General features: G+C 38.7%; 1 protein-coding gene across 5 annotated transcripts in view; it reads right to left on the bottom strand.

Moving 5' to 3' along the window:
• The window catches only part of TENM1 (teneurin transmembrane protein 1), an 876,004-nt gene that overhangs the window by 201,299 nt on the left and 652,842 nt on the right, over positions 1–21,863 (bottom strand). For 4 of the 5 annotated variants that reach the window (XM_068152080.1, XM_068152079.1, XM_068152082.1 and 1 more), the window contains one exon: positions 20,274–20,534. The exons of the other annotated variant lie outside the window; for it this stretch is intronic. In XM_068152080.1, the coding sequence (XP_068008181.1) occupies positions 20,274–20,534 (261 nt within the window). The remainder of the gene's footprint in view (positions 1–20,273; positions 20,535–21,863) is intronic. 5 annotated transcript variants of the gene reach the window in all.

The following is a 21,863-nucleotide window of genomic DNA, read 5'->3' as shown; positions in this document are numbered from 1 at the left end:
AAATCCAGTGTTCAAAAACTGGATGATTTTTGAAAGTGTTATGTGGCAGAAGTTGCAGGGAGCTGGCATATCACTCAGGCTATTCCTCTGATCTTTGTAAAACATTCCTTACTGCAATATGACATTTGGTTGTTTTTTCTGAAATTTTAACTATTGGAAATGAGCCTCTTGTACCAGTCTCTACCTCAGGGAGTTTGGGGAATCAGACATCTCTGAGAATGAACTTAAGTACAATGAGTTTTACATGTGTTGCTGGATACTTTTCCTCTAAAGTGATGAGAGGCCCCTAGCTGAAGCTGGACAAGAGATTTTCAGCTTGTCACAGCATTAGCCTTTATGGCAGTCTTCCATCCAGACTGAATGCATGCAAGTCCTCAGAGGCCTCTGGGAGACCATAAAGTGCTGGCACCACACTTTGAAGAGGTTGAGAAGACTTCAGCCCAGGGCTACAGGGGTCAGGCCTCTGCTCTCTCTGGCACGTATACTCATCCAGCAAGGACAGCAGTAAAAGATGAGTCAGATGTTTCCTTATTCTGTGCTCTTAAAGACCTCTGCTTAATGGCATTTAAGAATGATGGAGAAGACAAACAGCTGATTTAAAGTACTACAAAAGAGACAAAACCATCTGGACACGAAACATGTGAAGGAAATAGAAACAAGAAGTGAGAGCAAATCATTAAAACAGATTAAAATGCAAAGGAAGTGGGGAGCACATGAGAACAATTAGAGTGGGAACAGCAACATCATATCTCTTGAAGAGTGCTACGGTAAGATGACTGGAATGTGAATGGAAGGCCCAGATAGAGGAAATTATGTAGAAGCAAAGCTTTGGGGCAAAGCTCAGGCTTGGAAAGAAAGTGACTGGGACCAGATTAGGGAAAGAAGTCAACTTCAAGTAAGGAAGAAAAATAAAAAAGAAAAGCAGCTGTCAGTTAATATTTGTGAAACCAAACAGCAATAAATGTGTTGTTTTTTTCCCCTTTCAGTGTGGGGTTCAAAGAGAAGATGATAGCTTGCTACTGGAGGTGTTGTTGAAAAGACTGGATGAGGCACATAGTGCCATGGTCTAGTTGATTAGCTACGGTTAGGTGATCAGTTGGACTTGATGATCTTGGAGGTCTCTTCCAACCTGGTTGATTCTGTCAGTAAAAGTTCTTCAAGCAGAAGCAGTGTAAATCTTTATACTGAATCTAGATGTTGGAAGCTGCTCAAAACCAACCAATACCACTTGATAATTTCAATTCTTATTTTGCCTTTTTCTAAACCTACAGAGCTTTAATTTACATCAGGAAGAGCTGTTCTTAGTATTTGAAACATTAGTCCAATATAAACCTGTGGAAAAAAACGAATGGGTCTTGAGCACTTGCAGTTAGATGCCCAAGTTTAGCAGGTATTTTTCACTTATTTTGTACATATGTGAATTCACCATTCATAAAACACAGATAAGACTCCCACCATTTCCCAGGGTTACTGCAAAGAAAAATACATTAGCATATGCAAAGTATTTGAATACTGTAGTGATAAGCACCACAGAACTGTCAACAGGAAATTAATAGTGCTGTATGAACATGGTTTGAATACTGGCAATAAATAAGGATTAAGGCTATACATCAAAGAATCAAAATAAACTTAAATATTGAATTGCTTGTCATGATGATGGCACAGTCTATTCTGTGCACTCAGTATGAGAGGGGTCCCGTGGGAGAGGGCACTAGTAGAAAATGCCACCAAGCTGTGTGGTGCAGCAGACACGCTGGAGGGAAGGGAGGCCATCCAGAGGGACCTTGACAGGCTGGAGAGGTGGGCACAAGCCAACCTCATGAAGTTCAATAAGAGCAAGTGCAGGGTCCTGCATCTGGGTCGAGGCAATCCCAGGCACAAATACAGGCTGGGCAGTGACTGGCTGGAAAGTAGCCCTGAGGAGAGAGACTTGGGGGTGCTGGTGGACAAAAAGCTCAACATGAGCTCTCAATGTGCTCTTGCAGCCCACAAAGCCAATCAGATCCTGGGCTGCATCAGGAGAAGTGTGGCTAGCAGGTCGAGGGAGGTGATCCTCCCCCTCTACTCAGCCCTGGTGAGGCCCCACCTGGAGTACTGTGTCCAGTTCTGGAGCCCCTATTACAAGAGGGATGTGGAGGTGCTGGAACGTGCCCAGAGAAGGGCCACAAGGATGATCAGAGGGCTGGAGCACCTCTCCTATGAGGGCAGACTGAAGGAGTTGGGGCTGTTCAGTCTGCAGAAGAGAAGGCTCCGAGGTGACCTAATTGTGGCCTTCCAGTATCTGAAGGGGGCCTACAGAAAGGCTGGGGAAGGACTTCTCAGGATCTCAGGTAGTGATAGGACTAGGGGGAATGGAATGAAGCTGGAGGTGGGGAGATTCAGGCTAGATGTGAGGAGGAGGTTCTTCACCATGAGAGTGGTGAAACCCTGGAATAGGTTGTCCAGGGAGGTGGTCGAGGCCCCGTCCCTAGGGGTGTTTAAGAGCAGGCTGGATGAGGCTCTGTCCAGCCTGATCTAGTGTGGGGTGTCCCTGCCCATGGCAGGGGGGTTGGAACTAGATGATCCTTGTGGTCCCTTCCAACCCTGAATGAAACTATGAAAATGTAAGTAGTGACTACAATATAATGCATATGTATATACACCTTCACTCTGGACAGTAGAAATGTTTTGACTACTAGATTTGATATTCTTAGAACAATGCTCATTACCAGATAGACCATAAATCTGTACGGAAAAGCAGCACTGTTCACATGAAAAAGCAATCAACACTGGCAATGTACCTATATGCAGAGGGGTGTGGTGGGTTGAAGTATTTGGTACTGCTGTAAACATTCAAGTTTAACAAAAGGGGTAACACACTGCAAGATTATTTTTGCTTGAAGCTTTCAATTTACAAGCTAACATTTATTATAACTGATAAATACAGGAACATGATTTTTCTCTGTTCCAGACATTTTTCCTTTCACAGGTCTATACATAACTACAGAAGACCACTATTCCAACTCTTTGTGTTTTATTTCATGGCATAATAATTTACACAATAACACACACACTCACTCCTACTTCATTCACCTGTTCACTTCTCTGTCTTTACTTACATGAAGGATAAAGGTAAAGCAGAGATTTCAGTATTTGCTTTAATATGATATAGTAAATCTTCTCCCATAGAAATGGAACTACATAGCAGGGCTGAAACCTTCTCATTCAGCAAAAGTATGGATTAGTTAGCATGCGAGCGATAGCAATAATACAATTAATTTAGTCATGTGCATTGTCACAGAATGAGTGCTTCTGCCATGATCTAGTATTAGCAATTATAAGCAAATTCACAATGAGGTCAAAGAGCTAAGCACGATGATGCTAGCAAAGTGTTTACATTTTGGAAGTAACTTTGAGAGGAACACAAGATCATGTCTGTTCTTATTTTGGCAGCTCACTCAATATATGTCAAATACGTAGCTCGTCCTCAGATAAGAATCCCAGTTCAAACAAATGTTTTCACCCAGGGAAACAGCGAGAAACCAAAGAAAGAAAACAAATTTTGACTGGGCTTTGCCAGCAGTGCCAAGTTGCACTGAACTGCCCAGATGCCTAGTACTTGCCAACTTACAGAGTGCATTGTTGGTTGGAGCTTGGTGCAGTCACGTTTGCTTGCTGCACATTTAAAACAAAACCAGACTGACAAAGAACTCGAATTCTGGACCTTGTTAAAAAAATTCTAGGCCAAGGGTCATTGTGTCATATGCTTTCATGTTGACAGGGCAGTCATGAAGTGTAACTCTCTGGGGTGAGATAATAAAATGCCTTTAGTCTATTCCTCTGCTTCGCTGGATGCAGCAGTCACAAAAGAACAGTAACACACGAGTGCAATAGATAATAACAGCAAGTAGCCTGTTACGTACTCCAAACATTTTTGTAAACTTGTTTAAAAACTCCAATCTACTGCAGTAAAGTTAATATAATGTTTTATATTCACATGGAAGTCCAATCTCTCAATGATCATTGACAGCACCTGTTTTGTGACATGTGTTTCACCGAAGTTTAAGTTTTTCCACTGGCACCAAACTAGCCACATACTATCCATGGATAAGAAAAATCACTGATAGTTTTTTTTTCTAAAGAAATAGGCTGCAATATTTAGACAAACAGAACTATCTCTTGGCATTAATTAGAAGTTTAGGATAAGCAAAATACTGACTGCTAAGAGAGAAAGTCATCAGTCCCACACAGCAACTGAAGGACACATCCTGTAGATGTATTTGCAGATATGTGACTTAAAGGAGAATCAATTTACTGAGATACCAATGCTTGGTCAAGAAGTGGAAAACAGCTGAGATGATGTGCCTCACACCTATTGTATACCTGAAACAAAGACAGATGGGGAGCCACCTGATCCACAGCAAGCATTCAGCAGTATGCAGTGGAGAACCACAGATGAGTTAAGCAGACTGTATTTAGATTATTGCATTCATAAAAGCAAACCAAGCTCTACTAATTAGTATCCACTCCCACAGTGTCATCCTTGTTAAAAAAGTGTTCTTGGCACAAGGTAACTAACCTGAAATAAAAGTCTAGCAAAAGCATGGCAGACTGTCAATGTTGGAGTCAGCATGTCAAATGAGAGAATAATATTTGAGTTCCCAATTTATAACAAAACTACAAAGCTACCTGGACTTTAGTTTTAAGCTAGCATATTTAAATATGAAAAGATTTAATGCTTCTCTTTGCATGTAGTGAATGCTAAAATTCCGAAGCAAAGGCAAATGGTAAGAGAAGATTTTTATTACCTTTATCAAGTGTTTGACAAGACTTATAGACATGTTCAATAGGTTTATAAGATCCCCAATTCAAAAATTTCCAAAGCTTTCATTTGGCAAAGCCTGTTTCTGAAAGACGAGATGAAAAGCAAGCAGAGGTGAGACACACTGCACTGACAGAGACTTTGAGGATCAGTCACTAGAAATACAAAGTGGTTTAATTAGCAGTGGCCACCCTTAATCAAGAGATCTGGGAACCAAACAATCAAATCTGGCTGGACCCATTAGAAAACTACAACTCCAAGTGAGGCAGAAAAGCCAGTGTGATGGGATAGGTGGAAAACTTTTCAGAAATGGAACCTGCCTGCCGTGCCTGGAATCTGAAGTGCAAACTACACTGGACAAAAGGAAGCAGTAATTAACAACTCATCAGGGGTGGGCAGTGATGCAGTAGGATAGTGAAGGGAACGTTCTTGGCACACTTTGATTAGATGTATTTCTCTTTACATTATTTATTTAAACCTTTAATAAACATTTGCCTATTGGGGTTACCATAGATAAATACCTTCACCTGCGTTCTACCTGAACTCCCCTTTATTTAATGAGTGATTACTGCACAAGCACTTCTATGATGTGCTGGCGTTATTATTTTACAAATGGGTTCTACCAGCTTATTCCCAGATGTATAGTTTTCAGATTCAATAAGCTTGCTGTATAAACAACAGATTGAATGGCCTTTGCCCTTATTAGCTTATAGAAAATTAATTTCTTAGAGTGTTAGTTTTTGAGCTTGGGCCAGTTGCCAAATGTTCAGGGCAGCTGCTAAAACTGTGGACAGTATCACACGAGTCAGAGATGGAAAGATCTATTAGTTTATTTCCTTTCACTGTAAAGTGATGAAGAACTACAATCAATGAATCACAAGCCTGTCATGTCCTCTATAGTGTATACTCAATTGTATTGGCTGGTTTTAAACAACTGCAGCCACAAAGCCTCTACAACTTCATTTATTGCTTCATACTACTCTAAATCAGATATGTTTGAAAATTTAATAGTCAGTAAAAACATAATAGCTTTACAGATTATGAAGGAAAGAAAAGAGCCAGAGAACCCATCCAGTCTGATCACCTTTGCAATCAGAACTACAGCTTCAACCAGTGACCCTCACATTAACCCTCATAATGCAAGGCTCAGCTCACTCATGTTCTGAACAACATTCAGACCAAGGGCTCCAAGTACTAAGACTTACTGTCCCTCAGCAAATTAATCCCATGTTGAATGACTGTTTCAAAACTGTCTTTGATTTCATGCTCAAATTTCTCAGACTGCAAATTACATCTACTGAACCAACATTGCTGGGTCTGTGCTAGCAGATATATTCTCCACTGTATTCTCAGGTAAAATGTGATGCTATAGACCTTCAAACTTCTTCCCTCCCTGTGCCTCATACTTGTTTGAATTATCTAAGTGACAACTCAGGCATTCTCTGCAGCTTCTGACTTTTAAAAAACCCCTCTCCTTGAATAACAAGTCCCAAAGACATAATCACATATTGCACTCCTCTAAGAGCCACTTCAATTTGCTACATCCCTGGTGTTGGAATGCCCAGAACTGACTCATCAGAGAAGTTTAAGTGACATCTGCCACATTTCAGAGATCCTTGACAAGACACGTGCACACAGGCAACCCAAAGTAGCTTTTGAGTTGTTGGCTCCATTTATCTCATTTACTGGCCCTTAAGGTCCCTTTCAGCATTACTGCTTTCCGAAGTAGTTCCTATGAAATATGTTATATTTGGTTACTATCCTCCGCACTGAATCACATTTAGTTTCTTGTGGATCCTTGTGGATCTTTGAAGTGTTCTGTATCAACTTCTGTGTCAGCAATGATGTTATTAATGTCTGCACCTTAAATACCAGACAAGAAGCACACTTCTGACACCTTTCACTATGGTTTCTCATAAAGATCTTCATGCCCCTAACATGTATATCATGGCATGCTATGCCTCTCTATCCTCATCTCAAATATTAAAGAGGCAACCAACCATATTTTAATATTGTAATAAAAATCTGTATTATCTATAATTAAAAAATATTGTATTTAGTAATTAATATTTCTGAACAGACAAGCAATAAAGGGAGCAATCACCACTTCTGTTGGTCTACTTTTCTGTGTCCACTTTTATGCTACAAAACACCATGTGGGAAACAAAGATTTCTATTAATTAAAATATAACATCTAACTATCCTTGACATAAAAGCTTTTTCTTATGCAGAAACTAAGCATTTGTGCAAATTCTGGCCTGATACCATCTTAATAACAGATAAGGATAATAATGACGTTTTTCACAGTTAATAACAACATTCTGTGTTGAAGAGCTTCACACATATTATATGAGGTTCAGAATGAACCTGTGGAAGATAAGAGATAAAATAATCAATATACATACACCATTAGGGCTCTTCAGAGGACTGGCTCATCTTTCAACCATATCTGTGTAATGTGAAGTAAAATAAGGCTTGATTTGGATGAGAATCTATTAGCATTCTTGTAATACAAATAATAAAAAGAATAAAAATCACTGCCTGGAAGCACTGCTTAGGAGATTAGAAGACTGCCAAGTGATAAGGTTAACACAGTTAACTAAAACCTTCACTTGTGAACTGTCTCTGTGACAGGGTCTTATTCTGGTTAAGCTTAATTCTTCCATTTTTCTATTATTCTATTAACTGATAAACTTCACTGTGTATACTGAACATAGGTAGGCATTTCAGAATAATACCAGGGAACATCAAAAGAAACAGCAATCCAGGGTTATGAGGACAACCAGAGTATTTCCAAATGTTCTAAAATCCACCCAGCAGAATGGGAGTAATTATAGTTTTCTCATTACTAAAATTTGTCATGTTCCAGTCCCTGAAACAACAGCTCAATGGAGCCAGTCTTTCTATTTCTTTATTTTCTTCTAGGATGGCCACCAATTTCAGTCACAGTTATCAGCTTGTCACACCACTGAGGTGACCCAGAAGCATGTCTATAATCCCCTGGGTGTCCTCACATTAGGAGAAACAAGCTACACTCAAGAGAAAAATGGAGAAATTAATTCAAAGATGTGGAGTTCGGAAATGCCATTGAATTTAGCAGGTGTTTAAAATCCTTCAGGTTAGATCAGTAGAAGGTTGATCATTGTTCTGCTATTGAGGAAAGAAAATAACCAATCAGAAAAACAAATACATTAAAATATTTGCCGCCTGCTTTCAGCCCACTCTCTCTAAAACAAACATGTAGAAAATTACTTTTTAGAAATGATTTTACCAGCCAAACACAGTAAATCTGTAAGAAGGACCTACTTGTAGTGGAGAATTTGTAGGCCACTGTCCCTACTTGTCATCTTCCTGGTCTGGTGGCTCATTGGAAGAAACCAAATCTGAAATCACCAACACAAACTGCTTGATGTAAACCAGCTGAAGAACTCCTTCAAATACAATTATTGTTTATATGAACAGGAGCAAACACTCAAGTGCCCAGTCAGCTGCTTTTTGGGATGTTTGCTTTTCTTGTATTTGCACAAGGATCAACATAGGAAAGTAAGAGGAGGAATGCTGTAATCTGAAGAATTTTGAAACACTTTCAAATTGATTGAAATGCTGATGTATCAGTTGTGAAAGTCAAACTAAACCCCACCAAGTTTACCAACTGAGATAAGTTCCACACTTTTCACCTGTTTGCCTTTTTAAATCTGAGCAGCGACTGATTTCAGTACAACCATTCACATTTATGAGGCATTTAAATGCCTCCAGGGTTCAAACTGTTTAAGCTGCTACAACAGGTATATTGAAACAGAGCAGGTGTGTACTTGCCACCTAGCAGAATAAGCAAAGCGACCCTGAACTTGCATCCTAGAAGACTATGCATAAGGAAGCTGACATATACTTCAAAAGATCTCTCTCTGCATCACAGGAATATTAGCAGGTCCTCCAGCTCTCAAGGAGTGATTGCTTTGGAAAATTATACAGATGCTTTAAAAATAATTTACCATCTCGTGCTTCCAGCTCTTCACTGGAGTTCGCTTAATTTTTGAGCTTCATCAGCACACTGACACTTATTGAAGATTCAAGCATCAGAATATTATCAAAACTTCTTTGAACATCATCACAGAAATGTGATGTCCTCAGAGGACATCAGGAGACTTGATGGGAGACAAAACACCAGGGAACATTACAGCAAGAAAGGGGGAAAGCAGCAGGATGGGAAGCTCCTGCCAAGTAGTTTTGGCAGCTATGTTGTATACCTGAACTAGACAACTACACTTCAAAGAGTACTTGGTCACTGTTTTTCTCTCCATGGGCATAAAACCCTGCAAATTACATCATTATATACTGAAAGGGCAGAAATGACAGGGATTGCAGTGCAGGAGACTGGTTTTTTTAGTGACATAGAGAACTGCTGTGCAAGATTATCATCAAAACACAATCTGAGCTGGCAAAGCTAACAGCCAAACCTCTCCACCTCATGGACTATCCTTGCTACTTCCAAGCTGTCTGCAGGTTATTTCTCTTTCCACATTCTGACTCCTAAGGCAAATTTCCCCAGTGGGAACCTACAAGCTGAGCTCTGCCAGCTGTCTAGAGCCCACGTCAATTTGCAGGAGTTCAAGCCAGAATTATATTTTCCTTCACGACAACACAAAGCTAAAACTTTGGAAGAAAATAATCGGAACTATTTGAAAATGGCAACTCACTGCCCTTTCTCTAAACAGAGGCTTCTTGCCATAAATTTGACCATGATTCAGTATGTTGAGAGTTCTTACTGATCCTGAGAAAGAAACCTAACTGGAACTGCAGGCTTTGACCAATAGCTTTCTCCAATGTAAGAGATATGTGGTATTTTCCTCCCTGCCCTTTTTCCTTCCCCAAGCAAAAGGTAGATAATAATTCCTTCTAATCTATTATAGAAGCAAAAAATAAACAAATAATTCTACAAAGATTTATTCAAACCCCCAATTGATTTACACTGTTTACTTATGATGGCTCTTCATTTAACATTAATAAGCATTGTTTAAATGCTGAATTACTTGCATATAAACATGTTTATTTTATTGTATGTACAGCTGTAGTATAGTTTAAAAATGCATTCAGTATAAAGCAATCTTCCTAATTTTTTATTCTCTGTTTATTTTGCAGATCTTGATGATTTAGGGGGCTTGCCATTATTAGCCACCAATCAATTTATAAGATACCTACGAGAAAGTTCAACAACTTCCACTGTAATTGGCTGGTGAAGCACAGAAAATGCTTTGTATTTGATTTTGTATTAAAAGGAAACTGAGTATCACGAGACTACAATGGTGATTCTATGCAGAAAGGTATTTTGAGACAAAATGCAGAAGTCTGTCTTCAGATAAAAGATGCAAACAGCAATGAGTGACTGAAATAATGTGGACCACTTCAGATATGGACGAGAGGTACTAGGGATCAAAAATGAATTATCATGCTCTAAAATGATCCAATAAAAAAATAAAATAAAATCGAACTGCAGTGCAGTACTCAGAAAATGTATTGGAAAGAAGGTAGGTTATAAAAAGAAAAAGGAGCTTTCAAGTATAGTAGGTTATTAGCTACTGTGGGAAAAAAAGCTGTATTCAGGAGATTATATTTGTAACAAAATATGCACACAACCGAACACAGCTGAATCTGCTGTTCAAAAGGAAGTGAACTATAAAAATTAAAAAGCTCAAGTGGAGACAGAATCACAGGCTAGAATAAAAATAATCAATGCAGCCATCGATAGCAACATCGAGATGAACACTGTACTGACTGAACATAGCCACGCAAGGCTCGAGGAGAAATGACTCAATTATATTTTTCCCCATGGGCACAGACATAAAAGATAGTTGTAGACACATTGAGCACACCACGAAAAAACACTTGGGCACTGCTCCTTGTTAGAAAAGAAGAATTGCAGTTTTGAATGGTGAGCAATTACAGATGTTCTGGAATAAAAACATTTGGGGTGTAAACTATTTGGAGACTGCAGCCACTGTATCCACCTTCACAAATGCTCACCAGAACCTGCTAGCTCACACACTTGCACAAAATAGGGAAGAAGACCTTCCTTTATCAAAGCAGTGGAAAAGCACTGGAAAGCTTCTTAATAATTCTTACTAGTTCTTCCTAATTCCTGAGTCAGGTAGAGGGGAACGGCTGAGGGTTTTTCAAATAGGCACGTAACCCTTAAGTATTTTTATGCTAAACTGAGGCAAAAGAGAGGTGGGATGCAAAAGCAACAGAACATAGTTACTTTACATTTGGTTTCTGTTATCCAAAGGGTTGCCCCTCAGTGCTGCCAGTAGATCTCGTGGTGAACACTTTGTAATCAAATGATGATGTACTGCTCAACTGCAAGTCAGTGTTCTGAGGCGCTGTATAAAATCTACATTGCAAATCATCTGGAGTAGGAACTTAAGATAAAGAAACAACATTGGCAATATAATTAGTCATCAGAATATGGGGATCTAATTAAAATATTACTCCAAAACATCTGTTAGGGAGAGGAAGCAGCCTGCAGGAATTATTCAGTGCTCCTAGACCCATATTCTAGAAGACCTAATTAACCACAATTCTTCTTCTGCTCATTTTTCAAAATATAAAGTCAGGGTGTAGAGCTAAGTATGATTAAAGAAAACAAAATTAATATCTAAAACACTCTCTGCCATTTCATAAGATGAAACTAAGCTGAAAAAAGAGGCATTCGGATCTACATTATTCTGTGCAAACTGTCATTTCATATACAACTTCCCATTCTTATTCTATTTTCTATTGCAGAAGTGAGAAATAGTCTAGTATGCTGGGTTGAGCTTTCACTTTTAGAAGACTGATGCTACAACCATGGGAAGCAGCCACTTTCTCCATGTTCTATGTTTTGGCTGTTCTCTTCTTCCAGGCAACCAGCACCAGAACAAGAGGACACAGTCTCAAGCTGCACCAGGAGAGGTTTAGGCTGGAGGTTAGGAAGAAATTCTACACAGAGAGAGTGACTGCCCATTCGAATGAGGTACCTGGGGAGGTGGGGGAGTCACCATCATTGGAGGTGTTCAGGAGGAGACTTGATAGGGTGCTTGGTTGCATGGTACAGTTGTTTAGGTGGGTTGGACGATAGGTTGGACACGATGATCTCAATGGTCTCTTCTAACCTGGTCTACTCTATTCTACTCTCTAGATGGTCTGACCACAAAGCTATTTGCCACTACCAATACTTCCCATTTTTAAGATAAGAATATGCTAATATTTGTAACTCTGAATAATACAGATTTATGCTGATCTTCACCTTACTCCTCAGCCCAGGAGGAAATTAAATACCAACAAATTTTAAAATGGAAGATAAGACTTATGTAATTTAATGCAGAATGGATGAAATTGATAAAAAGAAAGAAAGACTGAAGAGGAAGAATGAGTAATCTTTTGTCATCCATGATAGGATGACAATAAATTCTTGGAAGATCTCATGCTGTTAAGAAGAAATTATATTTAGATTAAACCTTGCCAGACCCTAAAAGGAGAAATTGTCAGTATTTTCCACTTTTCTACCAATCTTGTATTCATTTGCCAGATCCCTTCTTTTTATCTCAGAGTATTACAGATTGGAATAGCTAAAAAGCATCTTGCTAGGGTAAAGGAAAAGCTCCAGGTATCTTTGCATTTAAAGTCATACAGGTTGATGGCAGAAGGAACCAAATAGAAGTAATTTGGTCTTATTTATCAAATAGCCTTAACTATAATCTTCTATGATCATGGTTCATGAGTTTTCCTGTCAGACTAATTTCACACCAAGCACATTCTACTAGTGGCTTTCAACAGTACATCCCGAACTTCGATGAAAAACAGGTTCCAACTGTCAGGAACATTTACATTTTAAGACATAAGTGAGAATTTCTCATATTTCAAAATAGCTTTTAATCTAAACCAGCATTAAACTAAAGTAAATAATTTATTCTAAAGGATATACATATAAAATATGACTGTAGGTTGCTTCTGTAAAGCAGATTTCTGATCTTCTAATACATTTTAAATTTTAACCAAGAGAGATGAGAAATCAAACATATTATAAACTCAATAATAGAGCAACATAAATAAAACATCAGGGTAGACATGTTGACTGTTTAGAATGGAACTGTTCCCAGCAGTGCACTAGTCCAGAGATGTCCTCACGCAGAATTTATTGTAAATATTTAACAGCAGAAGAAGTATTTTGTTCAATGTCCTCCTGGTCTCACAAAGATTGCTGAAATGAAGTCAGATAATCCCCACACTTCTGCACCACAGCACTCTGATGGAAGGCAGGCACTTCACTGCCTATCCCATCACATCTTTCCCCACCATGGCAGCCAAGATAAATTGAGTTCCCAAGAACTGCAGCAGTGCTGCAACATCCTTCTGCACTGTGAAGTATTTGTGGAAATACTTCTCCTGCATGCTCATTTCCACCTGAGAAAGTCAAAAGGATTTAAAAGAAAGAAGGAACAATAATTTATATTGCTACAGGCTCCTTAAGCCACATCCACTTCTCTCTCTGCATAACACAGGGGAGGAAAGGCAAGTGATTTTTTTTTTTTGAGGTCTAACGCAAAGTTACTTATTTCTAGGATAAAAATTAGACCTGACTGCTCTCCTCCAGCTTGATTCCTTCTCTCCCCTCTTTTAGCTACCCACGAAAGAAAACAAAACTGCAGGGCTAAAAATATTACACAACCTTGTGCCAATGCAGAGATTCTTTTTACTATGCTGTGGGCAGAGGTCATTTGGATTATGGAATATAAATAATATTTCTGCTATGTTCTAAATACCAGTTCATTTACTGTAATGCAAAATATTAAGCAGTTAGATATTTGTCTTTAAACCAGCATTCACTGTGCTTAAAAGAGAAACGAGACAGAGAACATTTTAACATTGTGTACTGATTTTAATATACCATGTGAGAACTGTAAAGATTAAAATAGCAGATATGCAGATGCAATGCCCCTGTCAGTCAGAAAAAGTAATGAAGATAGTAATTTTAAAAGGCAGAATTTTCCTTGCAATACTGAGAAACAACTCATCCTGAGCTGAATTTCCATATATGAGTAATTTCATAAATGGCTTAAATACTAGGGCACAAATGCAAGACTTCACGGAATCCCAGCATGGAAGGAATTGGAAGAGACCTCTGGTGATCACCTAGTCTAACCCCAAATCAGACTGGACAGGACAGCATCCAGGTGGGTTTGTAATGATTCCAGAGATAGAGACTCCATTGCCTCTCTGGACAGCCTGTTCCAATGTTCTGCAAGTTCCCCCTCACATTTAAATGGAACTTCCTGTATTCAAATTTGTGCCTGTTATCTCTCGTCCTGTCACTGTTTACCACTGGAAAAAAAACCTGCCCCCATCCTCCTGACACCCACCCTTTAGGTATTTATAAGCACTGGTATGATTCCCCCTCGATTTTCTCTTCTCTAAGCTAAAAAGCCCCAAGTCCCTCAGCCTTTCTTCAGAGATGTTCTAATCCCATAATCATCTTCATAGCCCTTTGCTGTACCCTCTCAAGCAGTTCCCTGTCCTTTATATTACAACTGAGGTGATGTTACAGTGGTTATAGAAGCATCTCACACATATCCAAAGCAATTCAGGTGACTTACATGCTTCCTCTGAGACACTAACACTTCCAAAGGACCCACTCTGAGGTCAACAAAAGTATCTTATATTCTTAACAACTCCAGCAGAGCAGTTACAATGCCAGTCTATACTCCAGTGCTCCCCAAAATGCAGTACTATGTCACTGAAGAGATTTGTTCACTTCTTTTGGCACCAAGGAGCTTTCTTTGAAGCAACATCAGAAGCAACAAACATAAATGTCATCTAAACACTGAAAGAGAAAAAAAAACCTAATGCAATAGAAGCAAAAGAAATCTTTTATTAAGGGAAGATTAGTGACCCTTACTGTCAAATATCTGAGAGCACCATACATCAACTATCTGACAAGCTATAATAAACTCCAGAAGCTGAAGAATTTTCACCATGGGTGCTTTGCATTTTGTGTAAATGATGAGGTTGCCATTATCTATTAGGTGACTAAAACTATCCAACAGACAGGAGTGTACAAACATGGACACAGTCCCTGCACAACAAAAACACAAAGTAAAGCATGTTAGGAATGAAGAGGGAAAATATTAATTGGTACAGATGGAATGAGATAAAGACTGATGTTTACCTTTATATTTTGAAGGCTGCTCACATGTATTTGACCTACCTGCTCTACTTGCAAGTTAGCAACTCAATTTGCTAATTGTGCCATTGTACACAGAGAGTGACAGGACAGGAGCTAATGGAAATACTTTAGATGCAGCCATCATTATTACAAACAAAATCCTGCACAGAGAGTCAGTCACATGCACACTTCTTCTCAGAGCATGTATTGTTATTATAATGGAGCTGTTAGTAATAATTTCCTGGAGAAATGAGAAAGCCAGAGATCAGCTTAAAGCCTGGCGTGTTTACAAAATAACAGTAAATAACAGCAACATTAATCCCATCGCTCTCACTCGGTTGCATTAAGCACAGGACTTGTAAGAAGAGCCAAATTCAAGCCTAATTTGAACAGGTGTGAATTCACAGTAGGTCTCTTAACACACACTGTAAATTAAATCAGAACCTTGTCCTTAGCTAAATTCTCCCCATGTTTGAATAACTACAGCATTCACAAAGCTGCATTTCTCATACAGCACCCGCAATTGCACCACTTCTTTTACCAATTAAGCATCTTTATCTCTGCAACAGATACTATTAAGATACTGAATCTGAAGTGCAGAGAGCTGAGGTGACTTGCCTAGAAGTTCCCCACCTGCCTAGCAATAAAAGCAACCCCCAGAGAGTAAGAGAAAGGGAACGGGTCTGTTAAATGGACTATGCCCCTCAAGTATAAACCAAATCCTTAGGTGAACTGTACAAGATTAATCTTGCATGTTTCTCTGTCATACAACTCAGCTTGGATCTGTAGCCTACTAATTTCTCTGCTACACCTTCTTACTAATAGCTAGCTAGTATTATTTTTCATCTTTGCTGTCTGCTGTTTAAAATTTTTGATATTATTAAAATTATCATTCCAAATAGAATCTGATCCTTTACACTGATGTTTAGAAAGAAGTTGCCTTAATAATTTTTGTGGGGAAAAAGGAAACAACTATATTTTTTTCATATTTTTTTCCCCCCTCTTGCTTTGATTCAAAAAGACACATTTATTAGTTATTAAAAAAACCAAATAAATCCCCTGGCCAGACCTTAAGCACTCTGAAGTTATATTCCATCACAAGTCTAGTGGTATTTCAGCCTGTACTAACACCTCAGTTTCTCACCTACAAATTTCAAAGAAGCTGCTGTGAACTATATCCTATGTTTAGTTGTTATAAAACAATGCAGCCAAAGGAACTGAACATGAATCTGGGTCCAAGACTGAGTGTGCATTTCGCAGCACACTCACCCAACCCTGTGAATCCAGTACACTGCTATTGGCTCTCACTACCAAGTAGAGTAGCTAATTGCATAAAAGCATCTAAGTATATGTCAAGAATAAGTCAAATACGTCAGCCTCCAACTTATTTAAAAACAATACAATGGCATAAACCAGGTTAAGGTTGTGTTGCAACAGAAATGACTTGAGTTCTGTACTAGCTCTCAGCTGAGATGTAGCTGCCAGAAATAAAAGAGTTGATGGTTGTGCAAACCAGTCAAATATGGCTCAAAATTGGCTTATGGCATGTCATGAGTGCACTTGAGGTAAAATTCATGGCTTCACAGTTGCACAGACATCCTGTAAAGCAAAATACAAGAACTGCATGAACAGTTTAATAGGCAGAGTATATGGATACAAAATGGACTGCAGTCTTGGTTTTGGCACACTAACTAGTGAGAGATGCAGACACATGTTGCATGATGTAATTTCTGATATATACCTGCAGACCAGTCCTTTTGTAGATCAGGGTTTTGTCCTCTTCTGGGCCATAGCTTTACTTCAGAAAAATAAAGAAATAAAGGAATTTGCCAGCTCAGTAATCTGTCAGACTGAACCACTGACCTCCATGTTCTGATCAGCTGCAATGACAGACAGCATTGCTGCAGCAAATTGAGGGTAAATGTGGTATTCTCCAACGGAACAAAGTGACTATTTTTGATATTGTTATTCTGTAGTGTTTCTGTCTGGAATTTATATTCACATATTGTAGAGTTAACACTGCCCATGTTTAAATAGAGCTATTTATACTATACCAGAGATAAGCAATGATCCCCAAGAAATTGGTCATTCATTACTTGCAGTTAATATATATTTTGCTTAGCCTCAGGCAAAGCTGAAGGCAGTTTGTGCACTAATAGGCTATTATTAGTTGCCATTAACGTTGACAACACAAATTTAAATGGGAATGTTGGTGTTTCACACAATCTGTTCAATGCTGCCAAAACAATCAGAGTATGTTTAAACAGTGATTATGACAGAGTTGGTGCATCTATGAAGGAAAATAATCCTCAAATAAATTCTCAAATTGGGCTACTCAGAATACATAATGAAGAATATGTTCTGTGTCAGGGAACCTCTTGCTTGAGTTCTTAATGAATACGAAAAATTCCAGGAATATACAGAGTAAAATATGCAAAGTATATTTGCTTCAGCTTCAGATCAGTGTAAAGCAATAAATGCCCTGAAAGGAGGCCTAACAGAATCCGCACACTTAGTTATCCTAATGTCACCACAAGAAAGCCTGTTCTGCATTTGTAGCAGAATTGTGCTCTTAGAGAGAAAAAACCCCACAACAACCCAACAACAAAAAACAAGAGACCTTTTCAAAAGATAGCAATTAGTTTTCTCAAGCAATGCAACAACTGTATTCTCCTCATTAATTTTTCTCCAGTTACAAATAGCTGTGTTTGCAAACCATTTGGCCAACCCTGAAAGCCAGAATTTTGAACTATCTGTTTGTAGAGCAGTGAGACACCATCATGGAAACCAGTATTTCATGAATTTCCAGCAACTGGTCTTATGCACTCACCCTTTGTCACAGAACAGAAGTTACTGGCTGGCACAAAGAAAGTCTGCTTCCATGGCAGGAACTGATGAGGATAAACGCAACACTTGTGGCTCTCTGATAAAGACCCTGGCACAAATGATTGCATAGAAACAGAGAGATGTGCCATGTACTACTTCATTTAAGTAGAGATCTATGAACTAATGTTTTCGAGGAGTGCTTTGTTACTGTGTGCCAGTCCAGATGTAAAACATGCTGCTCATTGGATCAGGAACCTTGACTATTGAACTTAGCTGTGAAGTACTAGATAATATAAATGAACATAGTTTGAACCATCATTGTCTTCAAAATTATCCACATTAACTTTCAAGGCTGTAATTTCTGGAATGACTCACCACCTCAGGAAGCAGAAACCAGCTCTGTCAACCCTGTCTGGAGACAGCTAAGAGCTTGTGCTCTGTTTCCCTCTTTCAAATTACTCTTGCTCTCACTTTCTCAACTATTTAGTATAAATTTGTATTCAAGCACATAAAATATGAATCTCTGATTGAAAATGTGATATAAAGCTTACAGAGACGCAAATAATAAAGCTGCATGCAAAAGCACTACTCTGTTCTACTCTAGACCATGCAGGAAATGAATTTAAATTGATTAAAATCATTCTCTGAGACAAACATTCAGAAGAATCCACTCAGTTCTTTGCTGGTGAAGCACAATGACTGTATGTCCCTATCTCAATAACACTTAACCCATGGTTCCCGCAATGTGGGACAATGAAATAACAAAAACATTTCCTTTACCATCTAAAATAGTTTTAATCTGTAGCAAGATGACTTATTTAGTGCAACTTGTATGCCTACAAAACATGATGAATATCCATCTGCATCCCTGCCTTCCAGAATGAAAGTCATAACAGCTTTCTAGTACCTTAAAACATAAATGAGGGTGTATTTCCCAGTCTGAACAGTACAAGTATGCACATTCCTTTCTCAGGTGGCATTCCCTTTAAGTCATTTTCATAGCTAAGGGCCAATCAATTCCAAGCAGACCTGATTCAATTCCTTCAGCCACCATCAAACCCCAAATGCTTTAGGAAAATGCACAACCCCCCCAAGACCAAACAAAAAACTCTGTGCCACAACACTTCATGTAAGGTGGATCCCGCCCAGTGTGGCAGAAGCAGGAAGCTGGAAGGCAATCAGCCACTGATCATTGTGCAAATGGGGTGGCACCTGAAAACTAACTGCCTCTAGCAACACAGTATGATGTGACGGTGCAGAATGCTGAATCCTCATAGGAGTATTCAGTTAAAAATGAGCTGTGTGCTAAACCCCCTTTTTGGTGTTCGATTTTTGTTTGGTTTGGGTTCTTTTGTTTTCTGTTGGTTTGGTTTCTTTTAAAGCCATGCAGGTAATTTGATGTCTTTGAATCTATGCTGTACATTAGCAGTGATATTGTCAAACATGCAGATTAAATAATTAAATTACCAGCTTTGTATCTGACAAACTCAGAACACATAACTATAGAAATGGCATTCATGACTGAACTCTCTTCCATCTTATGACTACACATCTACTGAAATGTATCACTGACAACAGTGAAGTATCAATCTGCTACTTTCACTGGTTCCCTTATCACTTATCCAGTTAAAAATACATATTTAACTACATTTACACTTGCCATAACTTGTGAGTATGAAACACAGAAACTAAAAATATGAGCTAAACTTAAGCATGATAAATACATTCACTTATTATATTCTTTAAAGAGGCATTTAGAGCAGACTTTCATCAATTTTAAAATGTCCCTCCATGTCACTTGCTTAAACATGCATTTTCCCCTTCTGTGACACACTAAACCATAAGCAAAGCAAATAAGTAAAATGATCCCAAAGGAAAATAAGCATTTAGAAAAGACCAAACCACAAAAACCCACACCCAAAAAGCCTAACCCAGAAACCTGCTCAACCTGTCCTATTGATCAAGGCGTGTCTTCAGGTACAGACTGAAATTACACATAAGCAGAACATTCACGATTCCAGGTGGTTTTACTGAAGTCACCTGGCTGTACAGTCTTAAAGCTTCGCCTGGAACCCAACACGTGCAGGATCAATTCTACACAACAGATGATAGATTTATTTTAGAATGGAATTCATAGGCCACCAAACTCAAATGCTAAATTTCCTATGGCATAACAATGAAGAACATGGGAAAGTCATGTTTCTTTTTTTTTTTCGGTCTTATTTTCCATCTAGGTTATAAATAAAATATAAAACAACCCTATCACCTTTCATGTAGTATGGAGGCCTAAGAAGGAAGTGGGAAAGAGAAAGAAAATACAAACAAACAAGCAAACAAAACCACACACCACCAACAAGAAAAAACAAAACAAAACAAGAGAAGTAGAAGACGACTGTTTCAAGTAAAGTACTACTTCTATTCAGTATGTTAGATGTATTTCTTTATTACCATTTTCCCCATCAGACTTCCTTTCATGGTCAGTGTCAGTGAGGGACAATGCTGAGTTTGCCCGGCTTGACAGACAGGAGCTGTGTTCCGATTTCATCCCCCTCATCCACATCCTCAGGGCATGATCTGGGGACGCACCACCTTCTGTCTCAGTGTCCACATCGGAGCCCACCTCCAGCGGGTAGCTGTGCTCGGCTACACCGTGTAAGTCTGTTTGATAGCCAGAGCACAGAATATGGGGAGTCTCACAGAATTCCATGTCTGGAAGAAACAAAAGGTCAGAAAAATATTTAGAAGTGAAAAGCAATACACCTTTGATTTTCTTTTGGAGAATCTGTTTTGAGAATTATCATTGTTAACACTATGAGAAGACTTCTTTTGATCAGTGACTCACTCTGCAGTCTAATCTACTATAAGACAGCTAAAAGAGTGCAACTCTGTAAAATATATAGCACTGCACTGTAGCTGTGCCTTTTATTTCTGATGGAAATAGATATTTGAGCTTAAATAAGTGTACACACCCACACACTGAAAGTAGTGCATCAATTTACAACTGAAGGGAGCACTTACAAATGCAGTAACTTTCTTGGGTTTTGCCAGAAAGGCAACATCTCTGAAATTGGTATGGTTTTGACATAGGGAATGTGTAGCAAATTTGGAAAGAGAATTTACTAAATAACATTTGAGATACTTGGTTACTCACAGAAGGCAAAGAAAGGGTACTTACCATTGGCTTGCCCTTTGAGAGTGCTGTCCTTGCATATTCACACCAGTGGGTTTTGGTTCTCCAGTGCTGGTGACCTACAGAAACTTCCTAAAAAATCAGTGACTACTAGAACTGTACAAGTGCCATCTGATGACATCAAGTGATCAGAGATTTTAAAGTTGTACAGTGCTCAATACTTCAGTTACTCTTACTAAACACCACAACTGTAGAGTAGTAGAAATCCGAGGACAAACAGAAGGTGGACAGGACCCATAATGTGAATATGCAGAGGAAACATTCTCGAAGAACTACAGGTAAGTAACACACACCAGCAAATTATAACTTCCCTTTGAGGTAGCCTCTGCATATTCTCACTTGTGAGAAGCTAATTACAAATGCAACTCCCAGGGAGTAAGACAAGGAGTTCTAATTAAATAAGGATTACAGAACTGCACTCCCTAATTGAACATCAGACCAGGGATGCCATCTTGAGAGACTAAATACAATATCAAACATGCATACAGAATTCTTTCAATTTTTACAAAGGAAACATAAGAGACAAGACTCATTGATAGCGACTGAGGACAAATAGTCTCTTCTACTGTCATCCTAGCTAAAGCTTTAATTTGCCAAACTAATCCACTTACCAGGCAGTGAGAGGAATGTTTCTTATTTTAAGCACACTCTTAGAAATAACAAAAAGCCCTGGCATTTTTTTGAAAGCATCAAACAAAATCTACAAAACAAATGCTAAGCTAGAATATGCTAAGGTGGCTCAATTTTTAAACCATCTATCTCTATATACCTTCCCTTTACCATCAAAATAGTTCTGAAGTTCTCAGTTGTTATGACAGTCCACACTGTGGCTTTCAGTTTAGGGAATG

The sequence above is a fragment of the Melanerpes formicivorus genome, unplaced genomic scaffold (assembly GCF_026170545.1).
Source record: "Melanerpes formicivorus ecotype bairdi unplaced genomic scaffold, bMelFor1.0.p_v2 SCAF_22, whole genome shotgun sequence".
Classification (NCBI taxonomy): Eukaryota; Metazoa; Chordata; class Aves; order Piciformes; family Picidae; genus Melanerpes; species Melanerpes formicivorus.
The sequence above is the reverse complement of the archived record's forward strand: the minus strand, read 5'-3'. Positions and strand labels throughout refer to the sequence as shown.